The sequence below is a fragment of the Lampris incognitus genome, chromosome 13 (genome assembly GCF_029633865.1).
Source record: "Lampris incognitus isolate fLamInc1 chromosome 13, fLamInc1.hap2, whole genome shotgun sequence".
NCBI classification, from domain to species: Eukaryota; Metazoa; Chordata; class Actinopteri; order Lampriformes; family Lampridae; genus Lampris; species Lampris incognitus.
The window spans coordinates 32903212-32928929 of record NC_079223.1 but is presented as its reverse complement, the minus strand read 5'-3'; the positions used below and the strand labels follow the sequence as shown (position 1 = coordinate 32928929).

Here is a 25718-nt window from a genome sequence, read left to right as displayed (position 1 = left end):
ATGGCTAAAATTTGTGCAAAGAGGAAGTATTGGAAGGAAAATGTATTCCTCAGTCTGGCCCACACAGTCATAAATATGTCCTGCTGCCTCGCATATACACTGTGGTGTTGGCCTCTGACAGTTGTGACCTATGACCTAAAGGTCCCATATGCAACATGAACAGAAGGTCTCCGGACCTTTTGACACATCCAGGTTCTTATGAATAATGCTTCTTCAGGGAAGAAAAAATAACATGGCTGACTTTAGTTTCCACAGGTCAGAGAAGCTTATATGTCTTCTTATGGTCTTCTAGCATTGTTAAAGAGTATGGAGATTATTTTCACTTGTGGCTTAAAGTATGCTCCCTTCATGAAGGCCATACCAGTCCTTCCTACCCGAGAAAATAGAGCTGATCAAGAATAAAACTGAATGAGTTGTACCCATCACAGCTGTCAGGGCAGTGGTCGCTATGGAAACATGTAATACTTTGGTCAAAGCACGGCAAATTCATTCTACTGAACAGGAGCAGATTCTTTGTTTCAGGATGGATCGTATCCTATAGTCTCTCTCATATTCTCATATACTCTCATTTACAATTAAATGGAGCGTAATTAGTTACAATTTTAAAACAACTATATCAAATGAATATTCTTATATATGAAATGAATATTCTTAAGATATGACTCTACACATAAATCAATTTCTTTTTACAATAAGCATTTCATACATAAAAAGCAATGCAACATGCTTTACCATAAAACAAGAACAAAACATAAAATAGAGTTCAAACTTGATATGTTAAGAGTCCAACCTGAGAGGCGTGAGCTCTTTTCCCGTGTTGTGATTGGGTGAAGGGGAGCTAAGTCGTCACGGTTACGTCACCACGGCGGTGCGGAGAGGCTGGGCGTTCAGCAGACATGGCGGCGTACAGGAGCAGGACCTCAGAGGCTGTGCAGAGACTGCTGTTCTCTGTAAAGGTGAGACGAATAGATCGGACTGTTATCTTACTTGCCCAAGATTTTAGCAAACGAAAATACAAAAGCTTCGTCATGTTTCATCCTCCCATGTCAGCAGTAGTAACGGTCCCCAGCCGTGCGCAAATTTAGAGATTATTAAATATCATCTTACTTTCACCTTGTCCGTAAAAGAAAAGTTTGTTTCTCGGCAAAAATGCCCCTTTATTTCTAACGTTACTTCATTGATTGCTAAAATTTCTGACTGCCATCAAACTTTTCTCTTAGGTTTAACTTAAGTTCAACTAAAGTTTGTAGAGTTAAAGGGATGGGACAATGTGCCTGCCAGTCAAAATGATAACCATCTAGCTATTGATCACAGAAAGTTGGATAAGTTCATCTGGACACAGCGTTTATTGAAAGAAACGTTTCATCACTCATCTAAGTGACCTCTTCAGTCTAAACTGACTGCAGGTATCCCCACCTTAATAAATAATACAGTGGCATAACGACGGAAACCAACGATCAGTTTCATATGCAAATATGATTGTGGCAACTAGCGTTTCAATGGCCATGTGTACTATTCACCGAAGATTTGGGAATGTTTGCAACCACAGCATTGTAAGTTGCCCCCCCCCCCCCCCGGTTCGGGGATGGTTGTTCCCTCTTCACATAGATGGCCTCTTTGACTTCCCGTTCAAACCATCGTTCCTCCCTATCAAGGATGTGCACATCCTCATCCTTGAAAGAGTGGCTACTGGCCTGTAGATGGGTGTAGACTATGGAGTCCTGGCCTGACGTGTTAGCTATTCTGTGTTGTGCCATCTTCTTGGCCAGCGTCAGTTTGGTTTCCCCGATGTACAAGTCACGGCAATCCTCCTGGCGCTTAACAGCATACACTATATTGCTCTGTTTGTGTCGGGGGACCCGATCCTTGGGGTAGACCAGCTTCTGGCGCAGTGTGTTTTGGGGTTTGAAAGCAACTGAGCAACTTGAGATTTAACCCAGATGTCATCCACAAATCTGAACCAATGGCTAGGTGGTTTACCTGGATAGGACATCAGAGCCCTCTTTTCCACTTCCTCCATATACAAGTTGGCTACTACAGGTGAGACTGGGGAACTCATAGCACACCCATGCCTCTACCTATAGTACTGTCCCCTGTATGTGAAGCACGTGGACTGAAGACATAGCTTCAGGAGCAGAGCAGACGCACTTGATCAGTGTTAAGGGTGGGGTCGTTTTGTAATTTCATACGGTGCACCTCCACTGCTTCGTCAACAGGAATGCACGTAAAGAGAGTTAACATCATAAGAGACCATTGTTCATCCTTTTCTATAATGGTGTCCCTCACCTCATCCACAAAATCTATAGTGCTCTGAACGTGATGTTCATTACTGTCTACCAACGGGTTATAGATGACAGAAACGTAGAGATGTTATAGGTCACTGAGTTAATCATACAAACAATAGGCCGTAATGGCACATCCTGTTTATGTATCTTAGGTAACCCATACAGACTAGGTGTAGCTTCCCCTGGGTATAATCTGTGGTACAAAATTCTGTTAATAACGTTTTCCTATTTTAACAGCTTCAGACAATCTATCACTTTTTTCTTGTAACCACTGCCTGGATCTCATTTCAGGGGCTCATAAGTGCTCATGTCGCTAAGAAACATCATAACTTTCTCATGATAGTCTGTCTCGTTTGATTCAACACTGCATCTACCTTTGTCTGCAGAAAGGATGATGATGTTTTTGTCCTTACTGAGAGTTGTGAGAGCTTTGCTCTCATCTCTACTGATGTTGGATGGTGGCGCCTTTGCATTGCTGAGGCAGGCTGAAACTTTCGTCCGCAGTTGCTCCACTTCCGGGTCCATTATGTTGTTTTTACAGACCTGTCACCATCTAAAATGCTGTGATTGCAACTATTCCCCAATCCTCTGTGAATAGTATACATGGCCATTGTAGCTCTAGTTGATGGTCATGGCAATTGGCATATGAAACTGATTGTTTTCGGTATTTATGCCACTGTATTGTTTATAAGGGTGGGGATACCTGCAGTCAGTTGAGACTGAAGAGATCACTTAGGGCCCTGACACATGTCAGCCAATGTTGGGCCATCGGTGAGCATCTGTGACCCTAGTTTTTGCGGTGTGTCCTGAACCGTCAACATTAGTCAGACCCCTGTCGGCAGCTTTTTGGGCGACTCAGCATGTTGAATCAGCGGAGCCCGTTGATGAGAGCTATCACTCTGATTGGCTGTTCAGCTTAGCGAATCAGTGCAGAATATACATGCTAGTTGGCTGTCGGCTGTAGTTTTTGCAGTGTCTTCAAGTGCTACTTTTTGGCCCAGATGGCAGGCGATGTGAGGCGACGCAACAGTCGGCCTTCGTCGCCATTAGTCGGTTTGGTGTGTCGGGCCCTTAGATGAGTGATGAAACGTTTCTCTCAATAAATGTTGTGTCCAGATGAACTGATTCAACTTTCTGTGATTTCCCTACCTGGATTATTGAACATGTATCAGGACATCTTGCTAACAATAGCTAACATTGCCAAAAAATAAAGTCTGACAGGGTGAATGAAAAAAAAAAGACCAAGCAATGTTCCTTTCATTTGGATTTGGATGAATGATTCTGACTTTATGCAATAGATTCTTACGGACAAAGATAGCTGGTACCATGCATCCTGCATGTGGTGCAAAATGCATAAAGACACACCAGAGATCAGTTGGTTATCAACAGAGATGCTAAATTGAAAGCTGACTTTGAAGACAACACTGAAAGATAGAAAAAGCTTTCGACCAACCAAAGAGATGATAAATGCTTTAAGTATAACAAGGTATGAGTTCCAAAAAAGAGCAGCTGTGCACCATTGTTTGTGTAATTTTTTTTATCTGTTTTCATAAATTTAAAGACTGAAAAAGTGGTGTCAGTAAAAAAAAATCCAAACGCAGAGTACTGGTTGGCAACTATATGTAGTATTGTCTGTCTGCCAGACATGTCAGTTTGCTGTCAACCTGAGAAGCAGCAGAACTTTCCCAAGGTTCAACAAAGAACAGAACTATTTTCATTAACTCCACATATGAGCGTTTGTAAAATGGGGATGAAGATCAAAAATAGTTAATAGTATTTAGCATTTTCTGTCAGTGAAGCTGTTAAATGTTCGTGTCAAATCAGAGACGTGGCCCTGGCTTGCTGAGAGCATGGATGCAGTTCATTTGCTTTGGTAATCCCTCTGTTTTGAACACAACTAAAGAATTAATTCTTGCTTAAGTACAACATTGCTTAGTTGAGTCTTCTGCAGATAAAGTGGGTGTCATCCAAAGTGCCTGCTGGTTTTGGTCCTTCATGCACTGGCTGCGTCCCCCATTTTCATCCATGCAATCAGCCTGACCTTCTTCATACACATTATTGCACCGACTGATCTTGATAGCTTGATAAGTTTAGAGAAAGGCACCCATGTTATTTTGTTTGAACTTAGCTGCCATGTTTACCACATTTGGCAGTCAACTTCCTAAAAGACACACATCTGTATATGTGGTCTGTATTCTGCTATACATTTAATCAGCAACAGTCCTTTGACCTTTTTGCATTGTTTCAGTGTTTAGACTGCAGATCCACAGTGTTGAAACATCAGAGCCTCTGGAGCGTAAGCCATGTATCTGTAATGGACCCTGACATTAAATGAATGAGACGTATGGTGATATTTCGTATTTCTCCTGCTTGTTTTGCTGAACAGTATCAGTATGTCCAGATAGTTTTCCTCTTTGCTGTTAGTTTCTCCTGCTCATGAGTCTGATGGGGAGTTGATCTTCTCCTTCTGTTCTGCTGTCTTTCAGTTTGCCTCATTCCAGTCCAGATGCTGCACGCAGGCCTGTAAGGCACATTACAGCACTGTCCATGATCCCAGTGAAAAGGTGGTATACCGCTTTTATTTTTCACAAATACTTAATTTACACCATATGGAAGACAAGGATTTAATGCTACATGATTCAGTTCTTGGACATGGTGCAGAGAGTGATGGAGTAGTCAGGTCAGATGAGAGTTAAGCAGCAGCAGAGGAGCAGGACATCTTTCAGTGATAGAGGCAATATGGAGGCACATGTGCTGGTGTGCATCCCCAAGTAGCTCATAAGAGGTGATCAAATCCACAGAAAAGTGCAGATATCAGTTATTTAAATACAAAAATAATTTTGGTCACTTTTATGTAAATTAATGTTCACTTCCAAATGGGTGAATTGGAGAAAAACTGCATTGTAATAAGGAGGAAGAGTGGGCATAGAAATATGTGCTGACTGCCTCTTTATTTTGTCACAGACTGCAGCATCTCTCTCTGAACCACACAGCTCACACAGCTTGATTTCTTCTATATGGACTTAAAGAAGCTCATATTGTTCCATTGGTCCATTTTCCAGACATTGTTATACTATATCGTCACCTTCTTAAAATAATGGCCTAAGTCATATTTTCAAGTTTTTCAAAAACAGGATAAACTGAAACAAATATAGAATATATGATATTTCTTAATCATTTCACACAAAAAGGTTGTCAATGTCATGACCTTTTTGTGTGAAATGATTAAGAAATATCATATATTCTATATTTGTTTCAGTTTATTCAGTTTTTTGAAAAACATGAAAATATGACTTAGGCCATTATTTTAAGAAGGTGACGATATGCTCTTTACTTTTAGTGGTATATGAATAAAACTCTCACTTCAGACAAACGCAGTGTACAAGTCACACCCCACTTGTAGAATTAGGGAAGGTTTAGGATTTGACTGTGTGTAAATGGGTTTATGTTTATTTCTGAGTTTAACACGAACCATTGAGAGAACAGAAACTCACCTATGGATAGAGTTACTCGTATTGTCATTCCTATGTCCCCAAGAAATACAGCTGTCATACAGAGCAACAGCATTTCCATTCTCAGATGAATTAAAAAAAAAGTGACCCAATTTCATGAATGACTCTTGATAGCATTTTTCTTTTTAAATTGGTCTTTTCTCCACGTTGATTGCGGTGGTTGAGTGGAAAGAAAGCTCTGTTGAGTCTCTGTTTTATTCTTTCCAACAGACCTTCGATAAGATCCTCATCGCCAACAGAGGAGAGATTGCCTGCCGGGTAAGAACACATTTCTCCATTTTTGTTTCTGTCATAAAGAAACAACACACATCAGTCATGTTGATTTACAACGGACCAGGAGAGAAAGAACAGCGGTTTGGAGGAAGTTTTATGTCATCAGCATAAAATGAATGATAAGCCCATAAAACATTTAGTCTTTCTTTTGTCTTTAAATGTTTTATTTTGTTCAGCGATACAGGGGCCATGTTTTTGGCGTCTCATGTTTGGTTGTGTGCTTGTGTCTCTGCCAGGTAATGAAGACGTGCAGGAAGATGGGTATCAGGACGGTAGCCGTGCACAGTGACGTGGACGCCAGCGCTGTGAGTCACAATCCATTTTCTCCATTTGCTCTCATTTAATTCAGACAGAGGTTTGGTCAGCAGGGAAAATGCCACAGAAATGAGAAAGCATTATGCTGGATTCACACTTTTTTTGCCTGATAATTACAACTAATTTAATGGATAAGATCAGGAAAGAGTCTCCGTGGACTATGATGTTTGCAGATGACATTGTGATCTGTAGTGAGAGTAGGGTGCAGGTTGAGGAGAGGCTGGAGAGGTGGAGGTATGCACTGGAGAGAAGAGGAATGAAAGTCAGTAGGAGCAAGATGGAATACATATTCACGAATGAGAAGGAGCACAGTGGAATGGTGAGGATGCCAGGAGTAGAGATGACGAAGGCGTATGAGTTTAAATACTTGGGGTCTACTGTCCAAAGTAACAGGGAGTGCAGACAAGAGGTAAAGAAGAGAGTGCAGGCAGGGTGGAGTGGGTGGAAAAGAGTGTCAGGAGTGATTTGTGACAGAAGGGTACCAGCAAGAGTTAAAGGGAAGGTTTACAAGATGGTAGTGAGACCAGCTATGTTATATGGTTTGGAGACAGTGGCACTGACGAAAAGACAGGAGACGGAGATGGAGGTAGCAGAGTTGAAGATGCTAAGATTTTCACTGGGAGTGATGAAGAAGGACAGGAATGAGTATATTAGAGGGACAGCTGAGGTTGGACGGTTTGGAGACAACGCAAGAGAGGCAAGATTGAGATGGTTTGGACATGTGTGGAGGAGAGATGCTGGGTATATTGGGAGAAGGATGCTGAATCCTGGACAGGGTGTTGTGTTGCTGTTAAGCCCACTGAGGCAAATTTGTAATTTGTGATATTGGGCTATACAAATAAAATTGATTTGATTTGATTTTATTTGAATATGGAGCTGCCAGGGAAGAGGAAGGTCAAAGAGGAGGTTTATGGATGTGGTGAGGGAGGACATCCAGGTGGCTGGTGTGACAGAGGAAGATTTAGAGGAGTGGAAGAAATTGAAACGGATGATCTGCTGTGGTGACCCCTAACGGGATCAGCTGAAAGTCATAGTAGTAGTAATTACAACTAATTTAGCCATTCACACTATAACTGGACGATGCTGGCAAAATCAATTATCACCATATATCTGACTGAACACCTCCATGTGGATAACGTGATGATATTTAGTGAATGTCTATTGGTGCTTTCATAAGATATGTACACAGTAGAACGTGTAGATAAATAATCAGTAATGTGGATATGATGACCAAACAGGTAGCCTTTGCTTCAGGTAGCCAGTGCAGCCTTTAAGACCAGGGAATGACAAAATTTACCAGAAACACAATCCCACAACACATCTAGTCTCAGATCAGCATATATTACATAATAGCCATATACTGACTGGCTCTAACTCATACTGCATGTCAGGATCTTGCTGAGGCAGCAGATGTTGGTGGTGTTGGTGTGGTACTGTCATGATGTTCCTCATCTTCATCATCAAATGTGTGATTTCCAAACCTGACTGGTCTGCTGAGTTTATGCTCTCACACAACTGAGAAAGTTCAAAATAAGTTGGAGTGTTTGGTTAGGTGTGAGCTGCGGCCAGCAGGTGGTGTTAACATCAGAGCACAAACCTCAGATGCAGCATATTGAATAAATTACTCCACATCTAACTGAATGAGATATATTTTACTTCATCCCAAAAGGTGAACTGAGTTTTTCCCTTGCAGAGCCATGTCCCATGTCCGGTGGGGTTCAAAGTTCAGGGTTCTTTTTAGGACATTTCATCTGGGTGAATGATTCCTGACATGAGGGTTACAGGATGGCTTTACAAAGCATGAGGCCTCTCCTTTTCACCTCTGCTGTACCTGGTGAAAGTTCTCTAAATAGATACTCTCATCCATTCTCACGTCCTTTCAAATTTATCCATAAAAGTGAAATTTAGGTATTTTGTTAAGATGATTCTCATTTCTATTTCTACTTTAGTTTAACATGTCTGTTATACTGACTTGTGTCAGTGTAAATTTACTTAATACTTTAATTCTCCTATTCACCTACTATAGAGGATCTAAGAGACTCCTACACTAAATATACTCAACGTAACATGAATACTAAGTAGTCAATGTACTGCTACTACTACTACTACATATACTACTGCTACTAGTACTACTATGACTACATCTAGTACTAATACTACTACATATACTACTATTACTATGACTACATATAGTACTACTACTACTACTACTACTACTACTACTACATATCATCATCATTGGCGGTCACTTGAAGCGAGTATGACTGTCCTCTCTGTTGGGTTGTCTTACTTGTGGGTCTTCAGATAGCTGTAAAGGCCGATCCGCGATCCACATGCTTTGGTGCAGTGTGGACAGGGGAAAGTGGTGTCGGTTGAGTCTTTTTCTCTCTCTCTCTCTCCTTGCGGTGCTGTTGCTTTTTCGTGGCGGCACAGTGGCATTCCATTATGACGTGCACCTCCTTCCTGCTGTTCCCAGTTGCTTGTTGTAATGTTGAATTTCTTCAGACTGGTCTTAATATTGCCCTTGAAACGTTTATTTTGCCCACTGAGAGCTCGCTGACCTTCCTTCAGCTGGGAGTACAGGTTCTGTTTGGGGAGACGTGTGTTGGACATGCGGATTACATGGCCTGTCCATCAGAGTTGGTGCTGCATTATTGTGGTGGTGATGCTTGTCATGTTGGCTTCTAACAGAATGCTGATGTTGGTGCATATGTCCTTCCAGCTGATCCTCAGGATCTTTCATATGGATCTTTGGTGGTATTGTTCCAGGGCTGTCAGGTGCCTGCTGTAGGTCTTCCATGACTCTGCTCCATACAGCAGGGTGGGGAGAACAACAGCTCTTTACAGGATTTTTGTTTGGGCCTTTAGGCTCCGGTCTTCAAAGACTTTTCCTGAGTCTGGTGTAAGTGCCACTGGCACAACTAAGGTGATGGTTCACCTCAGAGTCGATGTCAGCTTTTGAGGAGAGGAGGCTGCCGAGGTAGGGGAAGTGATCAACGTTTTCAATAATTTTGTTGTCCACTTTAATGGTGGGCTGGTTGGGTGGAGGTTGATAGAGGACTTCGGTCTTCTTTATGTTTAATGCTAGACCCAGGGCTCTGTATTCGTTGGCAAAGGCATTCAGAATGTCCTGGACGTCTTCTGTGGAGTGTGCTGCGACGGTGTTTTCATCTACATACTGAAGCGCCATGATGGTGGTGTTGCAGACTTTGCTCTTTGCCTTGAACCTATAAAGGTTGAAGAGCCTGTCGTCAGTTCTGTAAAGGATTGGGATCCCCTGTGGCAGCTTTTTGCCAGTGAGGTGGAGTATGGCAGCAATAATATATATCTTATATTGTGTTTGCTATATCTTATAATGTGTTTGCTGTGTTTGTCTGTGTCTGTCTTGCACTGTTTGGTGAAGCCACAGCCCTCATTTAAATTTTAACATGTGCCTGCACATTGTTTATAATGACTAAAAAATTGAATTGAATTGAATAAAGATGGCAAACAGGGTGGGTGCGAGGATGCATCCCTGTTTGACCCCTGTTTCCTCTACTACTACATATGCTACTACTACCACATATGTACTATTACTACTACATTTAGTACTACTATGACATGATTACTGTGTAGCGTTCTATGATGTCAGTGGTAATGTGAATTTATCTTTTATTTTCTGACTCTTACAAGTTGTTGTGGATAAAATCGGGTGTTAAATGAATAATTGAAAATATGGTGATTTTATAATGGCCTGGGCTGATTTTCCAGGGATTTGCTTTGAAAACCACTCTTGTGGTTTTCTTTGAAACAGAAATTATCAAGTATTTATATCAAACCCTAATTCACCAAGCCTAATTTTTCAAAAGATGAAATCTTTTACTCCAACAATTACTGAAGCCTGTTGCCAAAATGAAGCCCTTCACAGCAGGAAAACTCATAGTTGTTTTTTTTTTTTTTTTTGATTTTGATATACTTTAATGAGCCCTGCAGGGAAATTACGCTCTGAATTTAACCCATCCTAGCTGTGTAGCTAGGAGCAGTGGGCAGCACCCGGGAACCAACTCCAGTTCGTCTTGCCATGCCTCTGTCAGGGGCACAGACAGGAGTATTAACCCTAACATGCATGTCTTTTTGATGGTGGGGGAAACCGGAGCACCCGGAGAAACCCACCGCAGACATGGAGAGAACATGCAAACCCCACACAGAGGATGACCTGGGATGATCCCCAAGGTTGGACAACCCTGGGATTCGAATCCAGGGACTTCTTGATGTGAGGCGACAGCACTAACCATTCTGCCACCGTGCCGTATTGTGTGTGGAATACATGGCTGGAACTTTACTTTTTTTAAATCATGATGCTTCCCTGTAAAACCTTGTTGGGACCTGACTGAGAGAGCTATGGACAGTCAAAGCAACAGGAAGCAGCCTCCAAATATTTCAATCAAAATGGTCTCCTAACCATTAAGACCTCTGCCCCTTAACACTTCTATAGAACGACAAGATGAAGATTGAGTGAATCAACCCCCAGCACACACACACACACACAAACCAACAAGCACTCGGGCGCTGACAAATTTCACACCTTTTCTGTTTCACATGTTCATGTTAATCCATGGGATTGATTCTGGTGACTGTCACTCTCCTAGCGGGGGGGGGGGGGTCACCATCCAGATGTTCAGTTTCAAGTCAAAGAAAGTTGAATCAGTTCATCTGGACACAAGAGAGACTTCTTTGATTTTCTTACCTGGATTATTGAGCATGATGCATAAAGACATTCAGTTTCAAGTGTTTCAGACTGTAAGGTCACCGATACAAGATAACAGTTCAGCCAACAGATGAAGATATCATGTGTGCAGATGCTCAGTCCAGTTCAGCTCAGCATGCCTGATGCTGCTGCAGGTGTCTTCATTATTCTGTTCAACACCGTGAGGCTTTTTTTTCCTGCAATATGTATTCAGTGTTAAAAAATAAAAAGATGGATAGTTTCAAGAGATATACACTACCGTTCAAAAGTTTGGGATCACATTGAAATGTCCATATTTTTGAAGGAAAAGCACTGTACTTTTCAATGAAGATAACTTTAAACTAGTCTTAACTTTAAAGAAATACACTCTATACATTGCTAATGTGGTAAATGACTATTCTAGCTGCAAGTGTCTGGTTTTTGGTGCAATATCTACATAAGTGTATAGAGGCCCATTTCAAGCAACTATCACTCCAGTGTTCTAATGGTACAATGTGTTTGCTCATTGGCTCAGAAGGCTAATTGATGATTAGAAAACCCTTGTGCAATCATGTTCACACATCTGAAAACAGTTTAGCTCGTTACAGAAGCTACAAAACTGACCTTCCTTTGAGCAGATTGAGTTTCTGGAGCATCACATTTGTGGGGTCAATTAAACGCTCAAAATGGCCAGAAAAAGAGAACTTTCATCTGAAACTCGACAGTCTATTCTTGTTCTTAGAAATGAAGGCTATTCCATGCGAGAAATTGCTAAGAAATTGAAGATTTCCTACACCGGTGTGTACTACTCCCTTCAGAGGACAGCACAAACAGGCTCTAACCAGAGTAGAAAAAGAAGTGGGAGGCCGCGTTGCACAACTGAGCAAGAAGATAAGTACATTAGAGTCTCTAGTTTGAGAAACAGACGCCTCACAGGTCCCCAACTGGCATCTTCATTAAATAGTACCCGCAAAACACCAGTGTCAACATCTACAGTGAAGAGGCGGCTGCGGGATTCTGGGCTTCAGGGCAGAGTGGCAAAGAAAAAGCCATATCTGAGACTGACCAATAAAAGAAAAAGATTAAGATGGGCAAAAGAACACAGACATTGGACAGAGGAAGACTGGAAAAAAGTGTTGTGGATGGATGAATCCAAGTTTGAGGTGTTTGGATCACAAAGAAGAACGTTTGTGAGACGCAGAACAAATGAAAAGATGCTGGAAGAATGCCTGACGCCATCTGTTAAGCATGGTGGAGGTAATGTGATGGTCTGGGGTTGCTTTGGTGCTGGTAAGGTGGGAGATTTGTACAGGGTAAAAGGGATTCTGAATAAGGAAGGCTATCACTCCATTTTGCAACGCCATGCCATACCCAGTGGACAGCGCTTGATTGGAGCCAATTTCATCCTACAACAGGACAATGACCCTAAACACACCTCCAAATTGTGCAAGAACTATTTAGAGCAGAAGCAGGCAGCTGGTATTCTATCGGTAATGGAGTGGCCAGCGCAGTCACCAGATCTGAACCCCATTGAGCTGTTGTGGGAGCAGCTTGACCGTATGGTACGCAAGAAGTGCCCATCCAACCAATCCAACTTGTGGGAGCTGCTTCTGGAAGCGTGGGGTGCAATTTCTCCAGATTACCTCAACAAATTAACAGCTAGAATGCCAAAGGTCTGCAATGCTGTAATTGCTGCAAATGGAGGATTCTTTGACGAAAGCAAAGTTTGATGTAAAAAAAATCTTATTTCAAATACATATCATTATTTCTAACCTTGTCAATGTCTTGACTCTATTTTCTATTCATTTCACAACATATGGTGGTGAATAAGTGTGACTTTTCATGGAAAACACAAAATTGTTTGGGTGATCCCAAACTTTTGAACGGTAGTGTATGTACCCTTTAACTTTCAAAACTCCATTTGCGGGCGTCCGGGTAGCATAGCGGTCTATTCCGTTGCCTGCCAACACAGGGATCGCTGGTTCGAATCCCCGTGTTACCTCCGGCTTGGTCGGGCATCCCTACAGACACAATTGGCCATGTCTGCGGGTGGGAAGCCAGATGTGCACTAGTGCCTCCTCTCGTCAGTCAGGGTGCCTGTTGGGGGGGTGGGAGGGGAACAGGGGGGAATAGCGTGATCCTCCCATGCGCTATGTCCCCCTTGCAAACCTCCTCAATGTCAGGTGAAAAGAAGCGGCTAGCGACTCCACATGTATCTGGTAGTCTGCAGCTCTCCCCGGATCAGCAGAGATCGGGGTGGCTTGGAAGAATTGGGTAATTGGCTGGATACAATTGGGGAGAAAAGGGGGGGGGGGCAAACAAAAAATGAAAACTCCATTTGCAAAGAATTTATCAACCTATCAATGATAATGGGGATTATTAGAAGAGGAAATAAAGCTATTTTCCAAAAAGTCACTAAATCAGACTAAATTATGTTATTTGTCAGGTGTGATAATTTTTTTTAATGCCATTCATAAAAAAATTAGACATTGCTAGATTTTGTTTTATATCAAGCAGTAAGAGTTGTTGTCTTCCATGAGTGGTGTTGTCCAGCTCTACCTCAGATTATTTTTCATTTTTGTACATTTTTTAAATAGTTCTTACATTTTCTGTTGTAAGGGTCACAGCGAGCGCTGCACCAGCTAAACCGCCTGTTTATCTGAAAACACTCTTGTCAAATAAACAGATTCAGATTGTCGTAGGAAGGATGAAGCCAGACAGAATATTCCTGTTCTTCACCTCCGTCTGTGCATTTGTTGGCAGGTCCACGTGAAGATGGCTGACGAGGCAGTGTGTGTGGGTCCTGCTCCGACCAGCAAGAGCTACCTCAACATGGACGCCATCATGGATGCCGTCACATCAACCGGATCGCAGGCGGTAAGCAGAGCAAAGACATGAAAGGTAGACGGTGGCCCATAGTTTAGTTATGAGGTTTATAAATGATGTTTCAGACAGTCTGTCCTTATATCTGCTGGTGTTACACCATTATTCCTTTTGATGATTCATACACAGCGGAGTGTTTTTTTTAAAGAATGGCATCATGACAGGATGGACAATAAAACAATATAAATATTTAGATTTGGTGCACTAAAGCCCAAGATTACTGTAAGGAGTCCTGGGCTGTAAATGGAAGAGATGGATGTACAGAAAGCGGCAGCTAGCAGACAGCCATATTGAAATACTGTTTTCTCTTGGTAAAGGTTCATCCTGGCTACGGCTTTCTGTCTGAAAACAAAGAGTTTGCCAGGCGACTGGTGAGTAGCACAGAGTCTCTATTTCACACACACACACACACACACACACACACACACACACACACACACACACACACACACACACACACACACACACACACACACACTACTCAGTGGGACTTCTCCAGGATGTGTCTTGTGAGAAGTCCATAATCGAAATCAAAGCCAAATTTGTCCTTGACAGTAGCCTTTTGGCTGTGGCTAGATATCCATGTTCTCCCCTTGACTATCATCCACCTTTTTAACATCACGGGGGGCAAGGCTTTTGATAAGAATATTAGATGACAATGTGTGTGTGTGTGTGTGTGTGTGTGTGTGTGTGTGTGTGTGTGTGTGTGTGTGTGTGTGTGTGTGTGTGAGTGTGTGAGTGTGTGAGTGAGTGAGTGAGTGAGTGAGTGAGTGAGTGAGTGAGTGAGTGAACAACCTCACCTACCCTGTGGGGACATTTTATGTGGAGTCCTGGCCTGACGTATTCACTCTCCTGTGTTGTGCCATCTTCTTGGGCAGCATCTGTTCAGTTTCCGCAATGTACAAGTCACTGCAATCCTCCTGGCACTTAACAGCGTACACTATATTGCTCTGTTTGTATCGGCGGACCCGATACTTGAAGTGGACCAATTTCTGGCGCAGCGTGTTTTGGGGTTTGAAGCAACTGAGATGCAATGTTTGGAAAAATACACATCTCAACTGTTCCAACACTCCCACCACATACAGAATCACCACTGGTTTATGCTTAGACAGCTGTTGTCCCTCTCCTCTCTTTGATTGACTGGTACACTGTTTGGACATCTTCGTGGCTTTGACAAACGCCCAGTTAGGATAACCACACTTAACCAGGGCCTGTTTAATGTGGGATTTCTTCCCTTCCCCAGCCGCTGTGTCGGTGGGGACGTTGTCAACTCAGTGGTACATCATCCTGATTACTTCTAGTTTGTGCTCCAGTGGATGAGAGTCAAACCTTAAGTACTGATCAGTATGTGTTGGTTTATGGTAAACGTCAACAGTCAAATGTCCTTCATCATCAATTGCAATTTCCTTGTCTAAGAAGGCTAACCTGTCATTTTTCACATTCTCCCCGGTGAACTTGATGTGGTTGTCCAGAGTTAATGTAGTTGGTGAAATGTGGTACATCCTGAGATTTCATTTTAACCCACGTGTCGTTCACAAATCTGAACCAGTGGCTCGGTGGTGTCCCTCATAAGTATTCATGTTGCTAAGTAACATCATAACTTTCTCATGATAGTCTGTCTAGTTTAATACAACAGTGCATCTGCCTTTGTCTGCCGGAAGGATGATGATGTTATTTTCCGCCAGCTCAAGAAATTCAACCTGTCTCAGGAACTGTTGATTCTTATAACCACTGCCTGGATCTTGTTTCAGGGGCTCAGCCAGGAAGTCATGAAAACAACCCAGCCCAGTAACACAAAAGGTCCCCATTGAAACCAGTTTAATTTTGTGATAATTTAAAAGTCAGAATTTAGCCAAAAGTCAATAAAGCTTGCTAGACAGGAGTGTAGTTGGGGCTGAGTGACACCTGTTGGTGGACAAGTCCCAAGATTGAGCCCCACAATAGCAAACATTTAATCTGAATAATGTGAACAGACTGTTGTATTGGAAACCAGTTGAATTAAAATGCTGTAAACATGGTATTATTCTGGATGTATAGATACAGTGGCTGTGTTGATTTAAAGATGATAATGTCATTGAACCTCACCTAGTCAAGAAAATATGGCAAACCACATCAGTGAAAAACCCACCATAACTAAAGTTATTCAGTGATGTTCATCATTGGAGTAGGTGTTGCTAAAGTGCAATAGTACCAACCTAGTGGTGTACCTCTGCTAGGCTGCAGAGGGGGTGACCTTCATTGGCCCGGACACTCATGCTATCGAGGCCATGGGAGATAAGATCCAGAGCAAGCTAATTGCTAAGGCTGCCAAGGTCAACACCATACCAGGGTTCGACGGGGTGGTCAAGGTAAGGTCAGCCATGTTGAAACACAACACAAAGACACACATAAACTAACACACACAGGGAAATACCAGTATGCCCATTTAATCTCTCTCTCTCTCTCTCTCTCTCTCTCTCTCTCTCGCTCTCTCTCGCAAACACACACACACACACACACACACACACACACACACACACACACACACACACACACACACACACACACACACACACACACACACACACACACACACACACACACAGCAGTGTGAGCATGGAAATGGCACATACAAACAAACCAACACACAAATGGTTATATAACACACGCTGCATTCAGATAATGAAACCGTTTTCAGCCTGGCTGCCCGTTTTGTATTTTGTATGAAAGTGAGCGTGAGAGGGACGGGATGAGTCAGGGTCTCTGTTTTTAGGTCAAGTTTTTGAGTTGCTTTGTCTCCTGGCTTAACTCCTGATTTAATTGGCCACTGGTGTTTAAATTCCTCTTAGATTAAATATTTATTCTTGATAGCAGTAAACTTTGATGATATGTCATCTGGAAACTGTCTCTGTGAAAATCATAATGAGCAATGTGCAGCTTTCATCATTTAGTTAGCCATAGTAAAAGATGGAAGTATGTGCATCCAAGTGATGATGGTCTGGGCGGTCTTATTTTTCTCTTCTGTCAAATTTCTTTGCAAATTAAATGTGATCAGTTACTTAGCCCACATTTTATATCACCAAACCACATGGGACCAGAATGGAAATGATTGCTTCAAATTACTATTCCTTCTGTTATCTCAGTTTGGGTGAAGGGAACTGTCTTGTTTGGGTTAAAGTTTAACAGTTAGCTCTTTGCAGTGATGGAAAAAAGTAGTAGAGAGCAAGTGTGTGATTGCACGCAAAGATGTGCTATGTGATATCTTTTCCTTAAAGGGATGGTTTGGTTTCTGGGGTTTTACTTTATGTTCTACTTACATAGAGTCATACAAACTGGTGATTATGTCTGCATGCAGTTTGAACGCATGTTGAACAGTGAGATTAGCCCTAACTAAGCTCAATCACAGGATGTCTACCAGGATCATTAGCAGCTCCTCTCAAAAAAAGGGAAATAACACCTTCTCTGAAACAGATCGTTAATACTTTGTAATCGTTAGCCTAGCATTAGCAATTATACTTAACTGTTTTCACAACCACATTCAAAATCCTAAAAATGGATTATCTTTCTGTACATAAAATTTTCATACTACGCATATTTGTTGCCTTCCATGCGTGAAGAAGATAGATATGCATGTTATGGTAAAATAGTTCAAAACTAGAGTGTTCGGGTAGAATGGCGATCTATTCCGTTGCCTACCAACACAGGGATCGCTGGTTCGAATCACTGTATAAACTCCGGCTTGGTCGGGCATCCCTACAGACACAATTGGCCGTGTCTGCAGACGGGAAGCTGGATATGGGTATGTGTTCTGGTCGCTGCACTAGCGCCTCCTCTGATTGGTCAGGGTGCCTGTTTGGGGGGAGGGGGAACTGGGGGGAATAGCGTGATCCTCCCATGCGCTATGTCACCCTGACGAAACTCCTCACTGTCAGGTGAAAAGAAGCGGCTGGCGACGCCACATGTATCTGAGGACGCATGTGGTAGTCTGCAGCCCTCCCCAGATCAGCAGAGGGGGTGGAGCAATGACCGGGACAGATCGGAAGAGTGGGGTAATTGGACTGGTACAATTAGGGAGATAAAGGGGCGGGGAATCTAGAAAAAAAGCCCAGTCCTCAGATGTGAGATGATCCCACTTTTTCAGATGTGATTTAATAAAAAAACCACCGTCTTATAATCAGACAAGTAAGGAATTTCAAGAACTCAGTGTTTACATCAATAGAAAGACTGTTCAGACGGCTCATTACTAACCATGATGCCCTCGCTGTCTCAGACCACCGAGGAAGCTGTGAAGATCGCACAGGACATCGGTAAGAAGCTCTTGTCAAGATTTGTTTGTATGTGTGCTTATGTATATATGCATGTGTACATGCACTGTGTGTGCACGTGTTGTGTTGTATGAAACAGGATGTCACCCAGCACTTCTTAATAGGATTTTTAGCATTGAACTGGAGGGCGACACCGCTGATCTGGAGATATCTAGTCTTACTCTGTCTTATTAGCAACAGTCCATCACCTGAGCTTTATACCTTACGTTCATCACAACATCATAGTGTAGTTTAAATACTGTTGTTAGCTTAACCAGTCACCACGAGTCACCATATAAACCCAACGACTGTTGTTGGGAAGATGGTTGAATCTTTTCCTGTGGTTTCTCTGTACTCATGGTTGATAGTCTTATTAGATTAACACTGCCAGATTTAAAACCAAAAAACAGCAAGAAAATGTACTTACAAAGCAATTTTTTCTGTATATTTGTTTAACTATTTATAGATGGATTAGTTGTAACTAGATACTAAGTATGCAGGTTTTCTGTATCTACTTCAATCAATGTCTCTTTTCTTAAAATTGTTAAGAACAGGTCATGTTTGTAAAGAGATGGAAGTCTCAATAAGTTTTTCTGTTTAAATAAAGGTTGATCAATCATCAGCCAATCAATCAATCAATCAATCAATCAATCAATCAATCAATCAATCAGTCAATATCTGTGAGAGAACCTCCCTATTCAGAATACAGTTGACAGGGCATACATAACTACAGAAGCACACATAGATTCAAATACACAGGAAAAAAAAAACTGATATGTTTTAGATGAAAGTTTAAGACTTGTTAAGATTTGCTACACATCATCTGATATACCGTTCCAACAAATATACTGACTTTACCTGCTTTTAAGGCTGCTGTGGTGTTTGTCAGGTTACCCAGTGATGATCAAAGCATCTGCAGGAGGAGGAGGAAAAGGAATGAGGATCTCCTGGAATGATGAAGAGACCAGGTAAACTCTGTCTGTCTGTCTTTCTGTCTGTCTGTCTGTCTGTCTGTCTGTCTGTCCTCCTTCTGCAATTGAGTTTTTTCCTCCATCTGTCCTTGTGTGTGTATGTGTGTGTGTGTGTGTGTGTGTGTGTGTGTGTGTGTGTGTGTGTGTGTGTGTGTGTGTGTGTGTGTGTGTGTGTGTGTGTGTGTGTGTTCCAGGGAAGGTTTCCGGTTCTCATCTCAGGAGGCGGCCTCCAGCTTTGGAGACGACCGGCTGCTGATTGAGAAGTACATCGACAACCCGAGACACATAGAGCTACAGGTACCAAACGCACACACATATAACAGGCATCTCTTCAGTTTAACAAGTACAACTCTGGGTTTGTAGTCCTGTGTGTGTGTTCTTCATATATGTGCTCTAAAGTAGAATGTGTGTGTTCGGCAGGGATGTAGAATGGGGGTAATAACATGCGTGTGGTGTGTCCAGGTGTTGGCTGATAAACATGGTAATGCTCTGTGGCTGAATGAAAGAGAATGTTCTATCCAGAGGAGGAACCAGAAGGTTGTAGAAGAAGCTCCGAGGTCAGTAACACCTCAACTCTGCTTTGGGTTTTTCATTAGGAAGATTGTAGAAAGTATTAGCAGGTTAACTGCACCCATAGAAAACCCAGAGATGTCTCAGTTTTGTTGTTTGTTTCATTTTTTCAGATATGCATAAGAACAGAAAGTGATGCATATCGGTAAAGCTTTGGAAATGTCCTGAATATTTGTTCCTAAACCAACAATTTTATCATTAGCATGATGATGAAGGGTATTGCTTAGTGTTGTCTGTCCCACTGAACATTTGCAGCCATTGTATAAAAAGAAAACACATACAGTGAAAGTTGCTCTTATCACTTTTTGCCTTTTGTGAATCACTGAAAATATTTGCTGTCAGGGGCATCCAGGTGGTGTAGTGGTCTATTCTATTGCCTACCAACACAGGGATGGCCGGTTCGAATCCCTGCAGTACCTCCGGCTTGGTCGGGCGTCCCTACAGACACAATTGGCCGTGTCTGCGGGTGGAAAGCCAGATGTGGGTTTTTGTCCTGGTCATTACAGTAGCTCCTCCTCTGGTCAGTCGGGGCACCTGTTCGGGGGGGGGGGGTAGCATGATCCTCCCATGCACTACGTCCCCCTGGCGAAACTCCTCACTGTCAGGTGAAAAGAAGCGGCTGGCGACTCCACCTGTATCAGAGGAGCCGCCGCTGCCTAGCCCCCCTTCGCTCCAAAGATGGGTTAATGCTGCTGAAAGAGCATTATGAGGAGCTACTGAACAGGGACACAACTACTGAGATGGAGGCCCTTGACCAACTCCCTCAACGACCCATCAGTGAGAATATGGGAGCACCACCCAGTCGGGACGAGGTGCAGGATGCCATAAGAAAGATGAAGAACAACAAGGCCACTGGACCTGATGGCATCCCAGCAGAAATCCTGAAGGATGGTGGGGCAGTTCTCCTTAGTCACATCCACGCCCTGCTCCTCAAAATATGGGAAAAGGAGGAAATCCCTGCACAACTTTGGGATGCCCTCATTGTCTCCATCTTTAAGAAGGGAGACAAAGCAGACTGCAGAAATTACCGTGGCATTTCCCTCCTATCCACCACTGGGAAAACTCTTGCCCGGGTTTTGGCTAATAGACTCCTCCCCCTGTCAGAAAACATTCTTCCTGAGTCTCAGAGTGGATTTCACCCAACTAGAAGTACCATGGACATGATTTTCACTGCTCGCCAACTACAGGAAAAATGCCGGGAACAAAATCAACCACTATACATGGCCTTCATAGACCTCACCAAAGCCTTTGACTCTGTGAACCGTCAGGCTCTGTGGCTGGTTCTGACAAAAATTGGCTGCCCGGACAAATACATCCGGATACTGAGACTATTGCATGACAATATGTCAGCCACAGCACTCAGTGGCAGTGGAGATGAAACGGAACCCTTCAGGGTTCACACTGGAGTCAAGCAGGGCTGTGTCATTGCTCCTACCCTGTTCTCCATTTTCATTTCTACTATCCTCCATCTAATGGGTAAACACCTGCCACAAGGAGTCAGAATCATGTACAGAACCGACGGACAACTCCTGAACATCAACAGATTCAGGGCTAAAAGCAGAACCATCACCATATCCATCATGGAGCTGCAGTATGCCGATGACAATGCCCTTGTGGCCCATTCAGAAGAGGACCTACAGTGCATTCTGGATGCTTTTGCCAAGGCATACAAGCAGCTTGGTCTGGCCCTTAACATAAAAAAGAACCAGATCCTCTACCAGCCACCACCCAACACAAATAACCCTGCTCCACCCCCAACTATCTATGTTGACAAAACCAGACTGGAAAATGTGGACCACTTTACATACCTCGGAAGCCTCCTATCCTCCAAAGCTAATATTGATGAGGAAATACACCACCACCTCAGCTGTGCCAGTGGGGTTTTCTCAAGACTGAGGAAAAGGGTCTTTGAAAACTGCGACCTCCAGGCCAGAATGGAAATTCTGGTCTACAAAGCGGTAGTGTTGCCGACCCTACTGTATGGATCAGAATCCTGGACCACATACAGCAGGCACCTGAAGGTACTAGAGGCACATCATCAGAGGTGCCTCCGAAAAATCCTCAAGATCACCTGGGAAGATAGACGCACCAACACCAGCGTCCTGGAGGAGGCTAACATTCCCGCTATCACTGCCACCATTGCCCAACACCAGCTCAGATGGACTGGCCATGTCATCCGTATGCCTGACTCTCGCCTTCTAAAACAAGTCCTATACTCCCAGCTTCTCACAGGACAATGTGCCCTGGGTGGTCAAAAGAAAAGGAATAAGGATAACATCCAAACGAACATCAAAAAATGCCACATAGCCCCTAAGACCTGGGAAGACACAGCAACCAACAGGGCGACCTGGAAAAAACTTGTCCGGGAAGGAGCTGCACTTTATAATAATGATCTCCGACGTGCTGCAGAAGACAAGCGCAGACTCAGAAAGGAGGGAGTTTCCACCAAAAAGGCCCAAACCGATCCCACAATTACCACCACCCACCCCTGCCCACACTGCACCAAAATATGCGGCTCCAGGATTGGCCTCTTTGCCCACCTGAAGACCCACAAGGACCAAGAAGGAGGACAGTCATACTCGAACCCGAGTGACTGCCGATGATGATGATCAGAGGAGGCATGTGGCAGTGGTGCCAACTGTTCCGGTTTACCCATAGTAGCTACGGATTTGACCCTCTGCTATGGTGCTACGAGAAAGGTCATAAATGCTACGTTTTTTTCTGGATCCCCCCCCCCCCACCTGTTATCTAGCAGTCCGATAGCAGAGTTTAACTTGGGCATCCAATGAGAAGCCAAAATAGGCGGGACTAATCAAGACCACAAGAGTTCAATAACAGCTGCAACGTAAGCGGTCTTTTTCTCTGTAGCAAGAACCTGTGTGAGTTTATCGAGAAAATTAAATGCAGTGCCAATGACGACTGTGTGTACCTCAAAGAAAGTTAGGACTTGCCCCCAAAAGTTTAGAGATCAATATTCTAAACTATTTTCATTTATCAAGCCAAGTAAACTCTGATTTTTATGAGTCTTGTGAGTACTGCAGATGCGACATTTCCAAACATGGTGGGTTGAACGATTTAAAAGAGCTCAATAAAACTATCAAACATGGCAGCTATACAAAGGTCATCAGAGATAACAAATCAGTTGACGGATTTTTCACTGATCGAAGTGTGTGGAATTATCAACGCAGAGACGTTATTTACCAGTTTTATTATAGAGCACAATTTCTATCTATTGATTATCTGCTTATGTAAGTACACGTATATAATGAAACATTAAGGGTTTACAGAGACATTTATACAGTTTAAAGCATTTTTAATCATGAAAAAACTGGTTTAAGCAGGTGGTTTTAATGTTGTGGCTGATCGGTGTAAATACTGATCTAATGTCATCTAATAGTCTATGGGGAATTCCCTATGTTAAAGTGATGGTTAACCCACCCTAAAAAAATGTTAGCTTTTCTCTTACCTTGGAAAATTGTCTAATGGCATCCAATTTAAAGGAATAGTGCTGTGCTTTTCAAAGCCTTGTAGTGGAGCAAATATACAGTAATTTAACGTACAGTACTTGATGTAGCAGTTCTAGCCTTATTCACTGACTGTTGTTTGACATTAAATTACATTACATTTGACCCTTTCAAATACACGTGAAATGAATAATGATAACATTAAATCAACAGCAATACATTTAGAATAGTCTCAGGTACTTTTTTCAAGTTCACTTCGCCACCGATGACCATGTTCTGGTTTTTATGGGCAAATTCTGGTTTTTCACCCTTGCTGTTCTGGTTTTCAACTTTTCAATGTTGGCACCTCTGATGTGGTAGTCTGCAGCCCTCCCTCAATCAGCAGAGGGGTGGAGCAGTGGCTCAAAAGAGTGGGGTAATTGGCCAAGTACAATTGGGGAGAAAGTAAAAAAGAAAAAAAATTGCTGTCTTTCTTATGGCTGTCTTGGGTCGGTCATATACCTCTCAATTTTGCAGTGAATTCAGTTTGTTGAGATGACATTCGAGGTCAGTTCAATTGTGTAATATATTATGTCAATGCTGTATTTTAGGTAATAGAGACAGGCATCTCATCTCATTTCATCTCGTCTCATCTTCAGCTGCTTCTCCAGGATCGGGTCGCGGTGGCAGTAAGCTAAGTAGGGCACTTCAGATGTCCCTCACCCCAGCAACGCCCTCCAGCTCCTCCTGGGGGATCCCAAGAAGTTCCCAGGCCAGATTGGACTTGTAGTCCCTCCAGCGAGTTCTGGGTGTACCCCGGGGTCTCCTCCCAGTTAGATGTGCCTGGAAAACCTCCAAAGGAAGGTGCCCAGGAGGCAGTCTAATCAGATGCCCGAACCACTTCAACTGGCTCCTTTCGACATGAAGGAGCAGCGGCGCTACTCTGAGCTCCCTCCAGATGTCGGAGCTCCTCACCTAATCTCTAAGGCTGAGCCCAGACACCCTACGGACAAAACTCATTTCAGCCGCTCGTATCCACAATCTCACCCTTTCGGTCACTACCCAAAGCTCATGACCATAGGTGAGGGAGGGAACGAAGATTGACTGGTAAACTGAGAGCTTTGCCTTCTGGCTGAGCTCCCTCTTCACCACAATGGTCCGGTACAACGTCCGCATCACTGCTGATGCTGCACCAATCCGCCAGTCAATCTCCCACTCCATCCTACCCTCACTTGTAAACAAGACCCCGAGATACTTCTTCACTTGAGGCAACAACTCATCCCCAACACAGAGGGAGCAATCCACGATTTTCTGGGAGAGAACCATCTCATCCCGGCCATTTCACACTCAGCTGCAAACTGCCCCAGTGCGTGCTGGAGGAACCATTCTGATGAAGCCAACAAAACCACATCATCTGCGAAGAGCAGAGATGCAATTCTGAGGTTCCCAAAATGGACACACTCCTCACCTTGGTCAGCAGTTCCCCTCCCCAGCTGAACACAGCCTGAGTCAAGCCCTGCTTCCCCGTCTTGAGTCACCGTATGGTTTGCCAGAACTTCCTTGAGGCCAAGAGAAAGTCCTCCTCCATAGCTTCGCTGAACTCCTCCCACACCCAGGTTTTTGCTTCCGTGAGCGCCAAAGCTGCAGCCATTCTGGCCTCCCAGTACCTGTCTGCTGCTTCAGGAGACCCCTGGGACAACTAAGCCCGAAAGGCCTCCTTCTTCAGCGTGACAGCTTCCCTCACCGCCGATGTCCACCAGCAAGTTCTTAGATTGCCACCTTGACAGGCACCAATGACCTTATGACCACAGCTCCTATCTGCCGCATCTGCAATAGAGGCTTTTAACATTGCCCACTCAGACTTCATGTCCCCAGCCTCCCTTGCGATATACTAGAACTTCTTCCGGAGGTGGGAGTTGAAAACCTCACAGACAGGGGCCTCCGCCAGACATTCCCAATTCACCCCCACTACACGTTTGGTTTTGCCACGTCTGTCTGGCAGCCTTCCCCACCATCTGATCCAATTCACCACTAGGTGATGATCAGTTGACGGTTTTGCTCCGCTCTTCACCCGAGTGTCCAAAACATACTGCCGCAGATCTGATGATCTGACCACAAAGTCTATCATCGATTTTCAGCCTTAGGTGTTCTGGTACCAGGTACACTTATGAACTACCTTATGTTCGAACATGGTGTTTGTTATGGCCAGTCCATGACTATCACAGAAGTCCAATAACAAGGCACCACTCGGGTTCCAATCGGGGAGGTCGTTCCTCCCAATCATGCCGCTCCAGGTTTCTCCATCATGGCCCACACGAGTGTTGAAGTACCCCAGCAGAACTATAGAGACCACAGGCGGAACCCTATCCAGGACACCACCCAGAGACTCCAAGAAGGCCGGATACTCCAAACTGCTATTTGATGTATAAGCACACAGCAGTCGGAACCTTCCCCCCAGCGACTCGCAGTCGTATAGAG

General features: G+C 43.5%; 1 protein-coding gene across 2 annotated transcripts in view; it reads left to right on the top strand.

Annotated features, from left to right (window-relative positions):
• The first annotated feature begins 885 nt into the window (after nt 1–885).
• Nucleotides 886–25718, top strand: part of pcca (propionyl-CoA carboxylase subunit alpha) — a 59917-nt gene continuing 35084 nt past the window's right edge. The window contains exons 1-11 of one of the 2 annotated variants that reach the window (XM_056291704.1): nt 886–956; nt 4772–4849; nt 6008–6055; nt 6307–6375; nt 13854–13967; nt 14291–14344; nt 16190–16321; nt 18223–18259; nt 19146–19224; nt 19422–19524; nt 19690–19784. In XM_056291704.1, the coding sequence (XP_056147679.1) occupies nt 897–956; nt 4772–4849; nt 6008–6055; nt 6307–6375; nt 13854–13967; nt 14291–14344; nt 16190–16321; nt 18223–18259; nt 19146–19224; nt 19422–19524; nt 19690–19784 (869 nt within the window). In that variant the 5' untranslated portion in view covers nt 886–896. Of the gene's footprint in view, nt 957–4771; nt 4850–6007; nt 6056–6306; nt 6376–13853; nt 13968–14290; nt 14345–16189; nt 16322–18222; nt 18260–19145; nt 19225–19421; nt 19525–19689; nt 19785–25718 lie in introns of those variants that run through there. The other variant, XM_056291705.1, reaches the window with a different exon arrangement.